Genomic DNA, 14,500 nt, shown 5'->3' with positions numbered 1-14,500 from the left:
AAGAAATTACAGACTGCTGCCATGTTGGGTTTTTCTGATCGTGGCGAGTTTTGACAACAGTTTGCGAGATTCTGCCTCAGCGCCTATAGCGCCATTCGTGCGCAGAAAGAGCACACTGCTGTTGTATTTGTGCAACAGCCATGTTGCAACGTTTCCACTGCGCACCTCCTGGTTCAGGGGCGTGCGCCCAAAAAACGCTCCAATTCAAATATTTCGCCACGTTCACACAAAATCACCTTTACAGTCGACTACACCAAATGCTTGTATTTATTTCAAACCAACGCTGTGCACGTAGGTTGGGATCTACGCTCACTGGCCATTTTGATCATGGGACGCGCATACACACACATGTAGCCAAATGGCGGAACATGGAGAAGAGTGCTCAGAGCTCACCTCGTATCTGTGCCAAAGGTTACTACAGCCATGAATGATGAGCTATAGGAGAATTCCGTACTGCTGTATAACGCAGGTCCAGCCTGGTTCCCGCAACACATCTGATGAGCAATTTACGTCCATACGCTCCTCTCTCATTTTTTTTTATTTTTTTATTTTTTTAAGTCAAAGCTACAGGTACCACTGATATAATCCAGATATGAGCGTTTTAACGATTTACACCAAAATCCTATTTTAATTTTAACCCACATTTGACAACAAGAGGTTAAAATTGTAGAAATTAAAATATTAAAACACACAAGCGTGTTTTTGCAAGAAATTTATGATTCACGTAAAAATATATATGTATATATATTTTATTAAACTATCATGGGTTCCATTAAATGACATAAACGACATTTTTTTTTCTTGGAAGTATTTTATATCTTTTAAAAGTTAAGTCATATATATTAAAAATAATTTGAGTTTGATACGAATCCGTTCTAACTCATTAATTATTATTTTTAAAGGGATTTGAAGTCACACACACAGGTGTAAACAATCAATTACGCCAAAAGCTACGTGCATGGAAATAATGCGGAGATCAACTTTAATGCATATGGGCTAGAGTTTAAAAAGTTGTCCGGGATTATAAAGACACACACACACACGTAACAGCATACACCACAGGTTACAACACATAGCTCACAGCACACGTTTCGCAGTGTATTTTTATACACGTTAAAGCAATTTTATATATGTATACACGTGTGTGTGTATACGCACAGGACGTGCTTATCGCATTTGTGATGACTTCGCAAACGGTACTACCCCTACGTGCTCGCTGGACTCGCCCAGCACCACTCAACCAACACCAGCCTTTCAAAACGACCAGTAAAATCTCCAGCAAGCTGACACACTTCCACAGCAATGGCCGACAAAGTTCAGGCTCCGCAACGTCAGCCCCACCACCACCACCACCAACATTAAAATAATAAAATAAAATAAAAAACTAGCCACTGCTAGCATCCAAATGGCGTTTTAAGCGTAATGAAGACGCACGGACGAGTCTCCATTTAACGCTCATTAATCAGTGTTTTCAATTTGAACTCCGTGAGAGACAAGAGGCCTGTAACACAAGGTGATGCAACACATGAAAGGTTTTTTGAAGAGAGCAAGCTATATGAGGGGGAGGGGTGTTGGAAATGCCTGAATGCTGTTTTGTACCTTTGCTTCTTGGGGACGGAGTGCTCGACCTCGATACGTTTCCCATGAAGCTCCACTTTACCTGAAAAGAATAAATAATAAATAAATAAATAGATTCAGGGCACAGGGTGGCTACATGCTAACTGTTTACTAGCTGTGCAGGCCTATTGGGGAGGAAGAGGGGAGTGCTGTAGGTTATTCTTGGTAGCGTGGAGGACAGCTACTAACTTTTTTTCTTCCTTTAAAAACCCCAAAACCTGCAGCGTACCAAAGCAGTATAAGGGGAAATGGAAAAGTGAGAGGCGGACATGTTCAAAGGGCCCAACTCAGAAGTCATGGAGCAAGTGAACAGAAGAGGCACGTCACTTTAAGTCCCACAAAAAGCCTGGTTAAATTACACGTAGCCTGTGAATGTGACAGCCACGAGGATATTAATATTACTTCACAATGTTTGAAATGTGATTCATATAAAATATTTTTAAAAAAGGGGGGCTTGTCTTGGATGTTTCACGTTGGAGAGGACTGGCATGGCGACCTTGCCTCCTCTTCACGTTACATATGTAGGAAATCGTGAGAAACGGGCTTCAAAACAGAAAGAGAGAGCTTTACGACAATGCTGCTGCTCGCTGGTTATTTTGGATTCGTGCTGGTGTGAGGCCCGTTTTGGTAAGTACACAGGGTAATGTATTTTTTCCTATCTTTGTGTCATAGTGGACTCCCGGCTTAAAGGGGGAGGGGAAGCAGCGAAGCTTCATTCTATATCAAAGGAAAAGGCTAAATTAAACAGTAGTACAGGGGTGCAAGGTATCTAAACGACACCCATGTGCACGCTTTAGCTTCATGGTACAATTAGCATTGGACTGTTCTGATCTCGTTGGGTCAAATCGCAAACAGTGTCAAACGCTCGCCACAGGCTCTGTGTTATAGGCTATAGCTTTACGTTTACACTACTAGTGTCCCTCCCCCCTGCAAAAGTTGAATGGCTCCCCAGGGTGTGTAGGTCTCCACACACACCACTACTCGTTAAGCTAGCATTTATAAAAAACAGTTTTAATTCAGTTGGAGCCTCGGAGGTGACCGGGGAGTGAAACTGGGGCACGCAGCTGAAAGGTGGGCATGCAAGCCGGGGTTGTGCACCGGCGTCCACCCGCTAGCATGTGTAGAATGAATGAAACTAAAAGTGCAAAGAAGGAGGGTCCCCGGTGGTCACTAGTACACCCTTAACTCACCAGAAAACGTCTCGATCGCCTTCATGGCCCACTGATCGTCCGGACAATCCACAAACGCATAGCCGGTTTTCATTAGAAACTGTCCGGAGTATTGGATCTTGTGTTCGTCAAAGGTTTTTCCTAAGTCCTCGGCAGTCACGCTTTCGCCTAGATTCCCAATGTATAGCTTGTGCATGGTGGAAATTGTTTATCCGAGTCCTCCCAAAAAAAATAAAATAAAAAACGAAAATAAACAAAGCCCAGAATAACTGAAACTGACTCCAGCAAAAGAAAAGTTTCTCTCCTGAATTTGCAAATAGCGCAACAAGATATTGCCACACTCGCTCGCACTAACAGAAAGTGGAAATCGCACGCCGGAGTGCAGAGAGAAGAAAAAAAAAAACGCCTACAAAAATAGAAATTCAATTAAAATAAAAAATAAAATTTCAAATCAGGCGGCCGTAAATCCAGTTGAATAAATGGAGCAGGAGGAGAAAATGAAATCCCTTGACTTCCAGCCGGCCCCAGCAGAGAAATAAAGCAGCAGCCTATAGCCTCGCTATCGCACTGTGGAGGAGGTGTACTGGGTGGGTTTGATGATGGGTTTATGGTGGAGGAGTGGGAAAAACTATGGCGGGATCAGATCGGGAGAAATGTTTTCCTCTCTCTCCGCCTCTCGCTCTCTCTCTCCCTCTCTCTCTCTCTCTAGTTTTCTACCCGTCCCTCTCTCAGCGATCCGCCCGCTGTCGGCAGAGGGGTGACGCGCCGCCCCTTCACCGACTCTAATTCACGTTTTTTTTTCCTTTTTTTTTTTTTTTTTTTTGTTTGCAAAGAGGAAACCACGTGGTCTATTTGGAGTAGGTTAGAGAGAGGAGGAAGGGGAGGAGGCATCCCCCTCTCATCCTAGGGTATTCACCAGATGAGCTTGTGTTCATGTGTGTGCGCGCATGGGCACACAAACCTCCTAATTCCTTGCCGTGTTCCCATCCGTACTGTACTCGTGCACGGCGCGGTTTTTGGCTTTTACGCAACATACGTAGCCCCGCATACGTAGCTCGCTGCTCGTGCGGGCGAAGATTAGGCTATATAGAGAGGCAAGAGCGGACAGCCTTGTAGGCGTCGAACTGTTTTTTTATTATTATTATTATTACTTCCACTCATTTCGCCCAACACCCTGCGCCTTGCCAGCTGAAGGCCAAAAAAACGTTTCACATTTAAATAACAAGACGCCGCCACCTAAATCTACAGCACCCCCTCCACCCCTCCAGTCGTCCCCGCCCTCCGCATGCATATGATGTGTGGTAAAGAAGTTAGTTGACATGATGTTACATAAATGACCTGTAGTGAACCTCTTGGCTGTTTGGAGCAGCGGAACAAAAGGTCCAGGGCCCCAGTTTTTGCTTCAGGGGCCGCAAGGGTGCTGCTACCGGATCCCGTGGAAACCCTCATACTCACTTTGATGGGTTGCACTGTTGCGTACACGCAGAGTACCATGGACTGAAACAATGTCTCCAAAATGGCGGCTTCATCGTCCGATTTGTGACGTTTTTTACTCATTAAAATACACTAACTCGCCATATCATTAGGTACACCTAGTGAAAACGAATAGGCCTACACTAAAGTCCTGCACTTCATCCTAGTTTAACAGAGGCATTTATTGAAAAATAACTGAGAGTGCTCATGTGTTTTCAACTAACTGGGGTTTTTAGTACTACTGAACTGTGTTGTGTTGTACTGACACATGTTTCTATTACCTTTCCACCACCTTCCTTACTTTGTTTTCAACACTGATTAACGTCACGAACGGAGGGATTAGCACAGGACTGTTATATTAGAATGCATTCATGTTTTTAGTATTAGTGTACCTAATGAACTGGCAAGCATGCATCATTTATATAATCATTGTGAACTTTTGTATAACAGTACATATATCCATGGATATTTTAATGTGTTTTATAAATTCATCAGTATCTTTTTCTCTCGTGCATTTCATGCTGACACGAAGGAGACGTGATTATACACAACACAACAAATGTGCTAATTTAACAGGATTAAGTGGATTGCTCCACTCGACCAGGCATGCCCAAGCACTTGCTCATAAACTTCAATAGTCTATTTAGTAGAAAATGATTTCAGTACAACGTACTGCAGACATAAACAAAAACAATAATCAATAGGAGGTATATGGATACTTGTCAGACAAAAGGCATGTGTTACATATGCTAATATGGTGTTCTCTCTCAGTATGACTGCACCACTTGTCTGTGTACCAAAAGTTTCTAGCCTCAACTTCAACACTTAACAAAAAAATAATCTCAAATGCAGTAGTGCGGGATGCTGTCAACATTAAAATAGAGGCTAGCGAGCATAGGCTAGCAACCATAGCCTCACACAGGAAGAGGCTAGCTTAGCTAAGCTTGGGTTGCTGGTCACTTGTTTGAGTCAATCAGAATCCCTGCCATCCAAATAGTAGTTCACCCAGTCTTCACATTTGTAATTCTGTAATAAAACACAATTATATGTTGTTCTGAATCCGTTTCTTCTGTTTGTAGTTTTAGTTTATCTACTTAACAAAGTTGATGACATTCAGAAGACCATGCATGGATCGAGGCAACTGGAACCAGGATTGTCTTCAATTTGCGGCACTTTATTTAGAGGTATTTTAAAAAACTATATATATATATATATATATATTAGGTATTTTATATGGTCTATTAACAAAGTAGCATAGTACTGGGTATTAGAAGTAGTACTTGGGATTAAAATAATTCAGCAGAGGCTGGGGATGTATAGGCGAAATGGAAGGAAATCCTCCTCCTGGCAATTTGTACCCTGGCTGCAAAACAATGTTAACACAGTCAAGGCTGTTGTAGCTATAGGCGACTCATAGTTGGCATTAAACTGCACCACCCCTCTGCTTTAAAGACACTTTATGTCATTCTTAACCAGTATACGATAACCAGAGTTAAAGTACAACTTGAGCAGTGGGCCGCGCCCGAGCAGGCATGTTGGCTTCCTCAGTTTTTAGCATGTATCTCCATGTGGAGTGCAGAGGAAATAGCAGAATGGCGCAGTCGCTGCGCTACAGCGCCACGCGCCACACATCCCTCTCAAAATGGAGGGCAGTGACTGATGCACGGGCCTCCCTCCCCTCCTCACCCCACCCCACTCACAGAGTTTGGCTGTGGTTCACATTGGCGCTCTGTGCGCTCTCCAGTGTGCTCCTATCTCACACTTTCCTGCTTTGGTATGAATTTCCACAAGTCTGCGTTTAACGGGCTTTGTTTCCTCAGTGTGAGAGGCTGTTGAGACTTTGTAGCCATACTGTACACGCCAGAGGACACATGGCACCGCTGTGCGCTCGCTCGGTTAGAAAATGGAAAATGGCTCCTGTGCACAGGAGTGGTTGTACAGTTGAATAACCATGGGAGAAATTTTGCTGCATTTGGTCGTGTGTGTGGAATTTGGTGAAATTCTCTCAATTTATTTACTCATCAGTCATCTGGTTGTGTTTTTCTATATAGGAGTTAACCTTTGGTTGAATCAATGACGTGATAAATTTGGGGTGTAGTTAAATATAGACACTGACTTGCCAAAATATTAGGTACACTTGTGAAAACAGATGGATTCCAATGTAATAGTCCCGCACTAAATGCCACTTTGTGACCGTTATATTCAGCTGACGTCTGAAAAGGAGAAAGAGAGGTTGTGATTCAACTGGATGATCATGTTGGAGGAAGTAGTTTGAGGTGCTGTTACAACTCAAAAGTGTTTCTGTTATTTAGCCTAGCTCACTGAATGAAATGTCAGAACATTGCGACACAATACGATTCAATAGAAGCTCTCTGTTGTTTAAAGAAATGCTGAATATATTAATCATCATGAATGTAATATGTTATATTGGAACGCGTCAATTTTCACTGGCGTACCTAATAAACTGGCAAGTGTGTGTATATTAATCTGTTTTAGCAGACACACACTTATGTCAGCTACAACCATGTTAAATAGAAGGATAAGGAAGAGTAACGCTGTGAAATTGTAGCTGCACAATACATTCCTCCTGTACAGTCGAACGCCTTTTATAACAACACGAGTTTTGATTGTCTTCTCAGTCCGCTACAGATTCCGTTTCCACACACATAAGTGTTTCCTTGACCTGATTTGTCTCAAACTGCTCTTCCCACCCACTTTCTGGTCAAAGGTTAGAGTCTCGAGGGCTCGAATAACAACAGGCAGCATACTTTTGAGACTTTTAGACGAAAGGAGCATGAGTGGCTTCTACAACAACTGGTGTTAAGTTTGAAATATAAAAATAGGAATTCTACACGTGTCTGTGCAAGTTTTGAAAATAGTCACACATTTGCACTTTATCCTTGACCCAGTGAACCAGATCCATATGATTAACATTTTTTTTTTTTCCAGCTGCAGAAAAAATGACTCAATATTCTGTGACCAGCGATCGGCAGATTCACCAAAAGTTTTTCTTGATGAAGTCTTGCGGCTAGAAGAAACTAAGTCATGAAAATAGTTAAATAGTGTGGAGGTTATAACCACTGATGGATGTATGTATAAATCTAAGCCCATTCATTCCATATTCGGTAATATCCAAAAAAAAAAATAAATGCTTATAGTTTCCGCTGCTCTGACCTGGAACCTCCTCTCTTCTCATTTTTCCTCCAACTCCTATAAACCTGCCTGATACTTCTTTCTTCCTCTCTCTCTGTTGTAAACACGTCTCAAATGGACCCTGGAGTATTTTATCACGTGAAAATCGCCATCTTTTAAAGGTAAAGAACACTAAATGCATATATATTTTTTTTAGTCTATGTATTTTAATCTAAACTACAGTAGTTAAGTTGCTTCATTATCCTGGCTGAGTGTGACGATGTACTTTCAAAAAATGCTGGAGGAAGATTTATTTTTTTAAATTTCAAAAGTATAAGCCCCTTTTTTCCCCTTGTAAGTAAATAGTTTTAATGAGTAAAAAGTATGTGGTGAGTACTGATATTGTAGCTCCCATGTGAGTGTTGTACAGTCAATTCACATGAGAGTAGCACTTTAACATAAGCGCTAACCGATGCCTTCAAATGTCTTCGTTTTTTCCAACGAAAGCTTGAAAACCAGACGTCTCTGAATGTTAAGACAAAACTAAGTGGACAATCCTTCAAATGAAAGAAGCCAGAAGCATCAAATGTTTGGAATATTTTCATTTTATTTGATGAAGATGCTTTGATAGTGAAAGATTTTTTATTTTTTTTTTGTAGAACGCAACATTCAATTTACATGGCAAATACATGGAGTAAAATGAAAAAAAGAAGAAAAGTACTTTGTTAGTCTTAACCCAAAGACATAAACTCCTCCCCTGCATCCAAAGTAGGTGAATTTGTCAGAAAATTACTTTTTTTTTTCTACTCACACAAAAAAATGGCATCTCATGGCTCTTGTCTACCAGCGGTCTTCCCTCCTTGTGTATGTTTGTGTGTGCGGGGGGAGGGGCTGCCAGGCGGAGGTCAAACGCTGTGGAGAAACGGGGTGAATTGGGCGGGAATGCAGAAGGAGGAGACAAAGTGCCTCGGGAAGCACGAACGGGTTAATGTTCACCTCCGATTCACCGTCCTCTGCCCTCCACACGTGTAATGTGAGATCACCGCATTGCAGGTAACGTTATTAATCTTGTTGTGTCTTTGAAATGTCGTGTGATGAGGCATTGACGCAGGTTTTGCAACTTTTTTTTTTTTTTTTTTTTTTTAACCTAGGCCCTGCGGTCCAACCAGACGTCCAATCAAAAACAAAAGGATGTCTCTCTCTGCCTGCTGTTGACTGTTGCATGTTCAGTTCTGTTAGAGCTGAGCCGTCGGGGAGCCAGAGGGTAAACCACAGGTGTCAAACATAGGGCTCGTGGGCCAAAAGCGGCCCGCCAGACGGTCTAATCTGGCCCACAGCATGAGGCATGTAGTTTTTCAATGAAAATAACTGCTATTTCTAATTTGTGCACTGTTTTAGTGAGAGAAGTGGACAGAACACAACACTAAGACCCAGCACTAAAAGAGCAGACAGCAACGTGCCCCAAATTGCACTTATTTTTCTTTTTTGAAGGATAGTTTATTAAATGTAAACAGTCTACTAATTTTCTTGTTCTTCTTTGCACTACAAAAAATCTGGAGTTGTCATTACTTATATTATTATTCTGTTATGTTACTGCTCGCTTGAGGTCAAATTGGGCTGTATGTGGCCCCCGAACTAAAATAAGTTAGACAGTACACAGTCAATGATGTAAACAGGTAAAGCCACACAGAGAACCTGTGTGCAACTTGTAATTGAAAGATTAGAGGAATTGTGTTATGAATCGCATTGACAACAACTCCACTATTTACACTCCAAAGAGACGCCGCCTTAAAGGATTAGGCTAGCGATGCTTTACATTGTCATCAAATCCCACGAAGAGACCGACAATATATGTCTAAGCTTGAGATCATCAAAAAAATAAAAAATAAAATCCCTCCCAAACACACACATGCTACTGTTGCACAAATCCACACGGGAGCTCACTGTCTGGATTAATCCGCCGCTAAAAATAGTCCCTCATAGTTCAGAAAGAAACTGCATGTTTGTGTTTCAAAAGATTTAACCGTGAGCTGAAAGATTACAGAGAAGTTGGGAAGAGACACAATTTTTTTTTTTTGTCTTTTTGTGGATTATTTTTTTTAGAAATGTCTCGTTTATAAAAAAAAAAAAAAAAAAAAAAAAAAAACTACGTGAGGACCAAAGGCAAGAACCTGTCAATGTTTGGAACAGCAAAGGCCGGGAAGCAAAACATTTTTACTTTTGTCCCATCTGTGAAGGCTTTCAGAGGTCAAATTTAAGCTTTCAGTGTCCTGGTTTGAAACTCCTAAAAAGTTGCACAGCAGCTGCTTTTAGAGGCTCAAAGCACAACAGTTCAAATATTTATCCAGACATGGCGCTCCTCTTCCAGAGCCTGTAGGTAGAAAAACATCTCGTGTAGCTTCTATACCTTCCTCCAGAAACAAACGGCCTGGGAGGAACGGTTCTCGTTAGATACTGTGATGCTGAGGCTGCTCAGGCAGAAACGTCCCTTTGCTAGAAAGAAGAGACCTCATTCAAAACCAAACAATGAGGTCCATACAGTAACTGAAAAACATCATTTGGACGTTGATTTAGATTTTTTTTAACAACCACTAAATACCTATTTTAAAGGCACATTGTTTGCCACTTTGGAGTGATCTCCCATCATGCCACAGTTTTTCCCATTCAGTATGATTTGATCTACAGCTGCTATTCCTGATGATTTGGCTCCAGTTAAAACTTTCTTTTATGTTCTCAACCGAAGCAGCCACTTTGCTTTCAGATCCTCTTTTTTACTCCGTGTTAGATGTCACAAGAGGACGTCACGCGTGTCAGTCGTGTGCTGGCACTCTTCCTGTTTACGGTTGACAACGTGTTGATTGCATGTATTCAAACTATTTCCATGAGCAGGGGAGCACAGGATGTCGTCTGCTGCTGCTTCTCCTGCTCCTCCTGCTGCTGCTGCTGGACTAATGAGCTCCAACATCAGTGTGCAGAGACGGATGGTTACAGCCTGCTAGTTCTTCCTGTTCATTTTACCTTTTTCCTCCCAATTATCCCATCGCCCTCCTGCTCTTCTATAATATGACCTCAGACACAGATTTCCAGCTGCCCTGACCACCTCGGCGTTAACTGTAACCTTTCAAGTCGAGGAAATTAAGTTGTGCGACCAGCTGGGCGAGTAACAGTTTGCACAAAATATACTTTACTCATTTGTGCGTGCATAGTGGGTCGCTAACTGTCTCCTGCACGTGCTCACCAGCAGCACCAGCAGCAACGGAAACGTAGCTGAGACGGAGTTGTTCCTGGAATTAAATCCCTAAAGGTGCGAAGAGAACCTGTTTCATTACACGTGTGCTTCCGTCACATTAGCGCCCCGTAAATCTCGGTTCTGAAATTAACGTCTGCAGGTTTCTGACTAATCGGTTTCATTTAAATGGGTTCACAAATTAAAAAGAAGTTTAACGACCGCTGGCAAGAACAGAGAAGAAAATATGGTCGGTGCAGGAGGATATAAACTTTGGCTGTAGCGTAATAGTGCATACCGTCAATCTAGATGAATACTGAAGTCAAAAAAGCTCAAGGTCATCACCAAAAAATATAGCTTTAATACTCGCAGACGGCATTTAGAAATAAAAATAAAACGTGTAAAGAATGAAAGTATCACAACCAATTAAATGGAAACTCTGTTAAAAGACGTTTTACTACTTATCACGGTGGCTGAGCTGCATTTGTGTGTCCTTTTGAGCTCCATGTGTGGCCTCCCATACTTCAAGTATACTGGGAATAAAATAAAATAACACAAACACGACACGGAGAGAAAAAAAAAAACAACACAAAAACACGAGCGGCAAAGAGATGGCATAGGAGAAGCGTCTGCACAAAAACAGGAATCTACTCTGATGCAAGAGAGGATCAGTTTGTGGTGGAGTTTTTTTTTAGCCACAACTAAAATGCATACTTTTTTTTGTTTTGTTTTTTTACCAAGACTGGGTTCAAGAATAAGATGGAGCTAACACATCTTTTAAAGGTCCCATCCAGACAAGATGAATAATAAATAGAATCCTGTTTTTACATTTTTAGAAAAATCTCTGAAGACGTTGAGTCGCGTTCAAAGGTTCATCCTGTGGAGAGAATCTTTCTTCCCTCAGTGGATGAATGAGAAAACGGTGTGGGATTTAAATTTCTTATGCAAAACTGTTGTGTGGTGCATGAAGTCAAAGGAAAGAGGTCATTCACCCTGACTGACCTCTCTCCTTTGACATTAACAGCAGGGTGAAAATGCATTCTTCAGACCAAGGTACTAGGGCAGCTCGGGAGACTAGTCTTTGCATGTTACATTTCCAAATTGCATTAATTTATGATTAAATTAAATGTACTTTTATTTTCTTCAGTCGGTGGTCAAAACAGTTTCAAAGTGCACAAAGTGATCTAATTTAGAACATGCTCTTTAACGCACAAATGGACGAAAATCTAGCGAGTATGAACTGACTGTCGGTTCTATTTTAAGTTAAAAGGAAAAAAAATAATCATAAACTTAAATAATATCACAAGGAAGTTTACTTTTTTCTTTCTCGTGAATAAAAACTACCTTTTGAGGGGAAAAAAATAATCAAGTAGACAGATTCATGTTCTTGGTATACTAACTGGAGTTAGAGGACTTTAAAAAGTGATAAATTTGAACTGACTCTGGCTCAGTTCCTTCTTAAAATCTTTTGTTTTAAACATTTTGACGCCATATGTTCTATTACTAACAGAGCATACATGCAATCTTTCGGTGCACCGTTTCATCCGTTGCTGGAAATAATTTATTTTGTAGCAGCTAAGTTATAAATCCCGTCGTTACGTTTCCAGAGATGACAAATCTATCAGGAGAAACTGTGGAAAAATGTTTCTATCTACGGAAAGAAAACATTTATAGTAAACGTACTGTAAGCCTACGAGGTGTGAAACTGTGATACGGCAACTTTCCAGTCATTTCATGTCTGTCTTGGAGTGAATTTTAACTTTTAATTGTTTTTTTTTACTTAAAAATGACTGAATGAAATGCCTCGCCATGTGTGGGCCTCACTTCCTGTGCTGACAGCATGGAAACAGGATGTGCTATCTGCAGCTGGGTGAAAGGATGATATTATGTTTAAGTGAAAATGTTTCATTTAGTATAGTTATGCTCTTGTGTTATCCATGCATGAAATGGGTTTATGAAAGGCCACAAACTGGTTGTGGGAAGCAAAAATACAACAGTGGGATGCAAATTAAAGTCATGCAATAGAAAGTTAATAATGTAAGGTAATGTATCTGAGGTAACATGCAGACAGATTGCTAAACTATTATATGCACCTGGAATAACCGTGCATCCTTTATTTGTTTGCTGTATCTTAATCTGTTGAGTAGAAATTAGAAGGGAAGTATAAAGCTGCGTTGAAATGTGTTTAGTTAACGAAAAGTTGAAGAAACCGTATTAACGCTTAACTTGTCAGAAGCTGGGAAATCCACAGCTGGACCAGATGATAGGAAATATTTGTTTTTATTTACTTATTTTTGAATCTGCAGAGTTTTTGGTGGTGAGACAGTTTCTAGAGAACAGGTTCTATTTCTTTTTCCTTCAGAAAATCAGACCTGAAACATTGCACACAAGGTTTGACAGGGGAGATAAACAAGAAATCAAAAGTGACTATTTTTAGTCATATGTAGCACATAACTGACTTTATGTCACTGATAACCAGATGAATCACAAACAATAGGCTAGTTTAAACATGATGCAAACGAATTCTACAAAGAACATGTATTCAGAATCAATGTGGAATAATAGCTGAATGAAATATTAATTAATCAGGAGGCTGTGTTGTGCAAAATAAACGCTGCAATCTGAAAACTAATATTTTTTCCGATTCTCTCTGGACCTAACTGATCGGTTCATCCAGTAAAATATCTTCCATGAGAAGCATTCTGCTTGCAAACTCTTTCAATTTGATTTTGAATCGAGTTCATTTAAGATCTAGACTCACTCGTGCAGCCCGGAACTATAAGTCAAACTGTGTGTTTTCATTACGACCGATCAGGATTGGATGATTGAATTAAAAAGAAAAAAAAAAAAAGAAGAAAATACGCGTGTCTGTGGGGGAGGAGGAGTCGTTAACCATTTGTGAATCGAACTCACCGACTACGAGCTCGATCAAAATAATACTCCGAAATCCCTCGTGTGGTGGTGGAGACTTGATGCTTTCAGAAAACACACAAAATGGAGAGAGAAGGGGGAGGAGATGGAGAGAGAGAGAGAGAGAGAGAGAGGAGGCACCTCTTAGAGGACCCCATTTAAAGAAACAAACGAGAGACCATCTTGTGATGGGATCATACCAGTGACGACGAAACATGTTTCGATCCACAGTCGAAGCCGGTCCTCATTTGGTTCTGAAATACAAACAAGTTTACCGATTATTGTGGCGACGAAATACATCCAGGGACACTTAAACGCACCACAGTCACTGTGTCGGCTCGACTAGATGGGAACAAAAAAAGACATAAAGAAGACATGATGACATGAGATGATATCTTTGTTTAATTGCTTATATTGAGCCAGAAACAATCACATACATTTTTTTGCGCATTCAAAAACAGAAATGTGTCTTTACTTCTAAATGTTCAGTTCACAACGTCTGCATGATTTAGCAGTTAATTAAAAAGCGAAAAGAGAGAAGCCTTTCATGGGGAGGAACAATCACGGGTGGAGGCGGAACTAACAAACCCCTACAACTGTTTGTTCATTTCTAAAGTCAACTTCCTTCACAATATTTAGACACGGGGTGTCCACTTTTTCTTCCTTCTCATTTATTTAGGGGGTTGTACTCATTAAAGTAAGTAAAAAACTCAAATTTCCTAATTAATCAGGGAGTTGAGTGTCCTGGTCTGAATCAGAGAACATATGGTGTTATTTATGAATGTGGTCTAGCAACAATGAAGTTGGGAACATGATAAAACTGCGGGTTTTAAAGTAAATCTAATCACAAGTTTCACAAAGGAAAACTTGATTATTTAATCTCAGACATACTCTGGATGAGTCAATATAAATCAAAAAGTGTATTTTAATACCAATGTGTTGTTAATAAAGTTTTTATTTAAAAGAAACTGTA

At 40.6% G+C, this 14,500-nt stretch overlaps 1 protein-coding gene across 2 annotated transcripts in view; it reads right to left on the bottom strand.

Annotated features, from left to right (window-relative positions):
* igf2bp1 (insulin-like growth factor 2 mRNA binding protein 1) overlaps positions 1–3,286 on the bottom strand; it is a 54,548-nt gene extending 51,262 nt beyond the window's left edge. For both annotated transcript variants that reach the window (XM_084570914.1, XM_084570915.1), the window contains exons 1-2: positions 2,808–3,286; positions 1,600–1,660 (exon numbers count right to left, since the gene is read on the bottom strand). In XM_084570914.1, coding sequence (XP_084427040.1) covers positions 1,600–1,660; positions 2,808–2,982 — 236 coding nt within the window. In that variant the 5' untranslated portion in view covers positions 2,983–3,286. The remainder of the gene's footprint in view (positions 1–1,599; positions 1,661–2,807) is intronic.
* Positions 3,287–14,500: the final 11,214 nt, after the last annotated feature.

Source organism: Chelon labrosus (assembly GCF_963514085.1).
Source record: "Chelon labrosus genome assembly, chromosome: 21".
NCBI lineage: Eukaryota > Metazoa > Chordata > Actinopteri > Mugiliformes > Mugilidae > Chelon > Chelon labrosus.
This window is presented reverse-complemented; position numbering and strand designations above follow the sequence as displayed.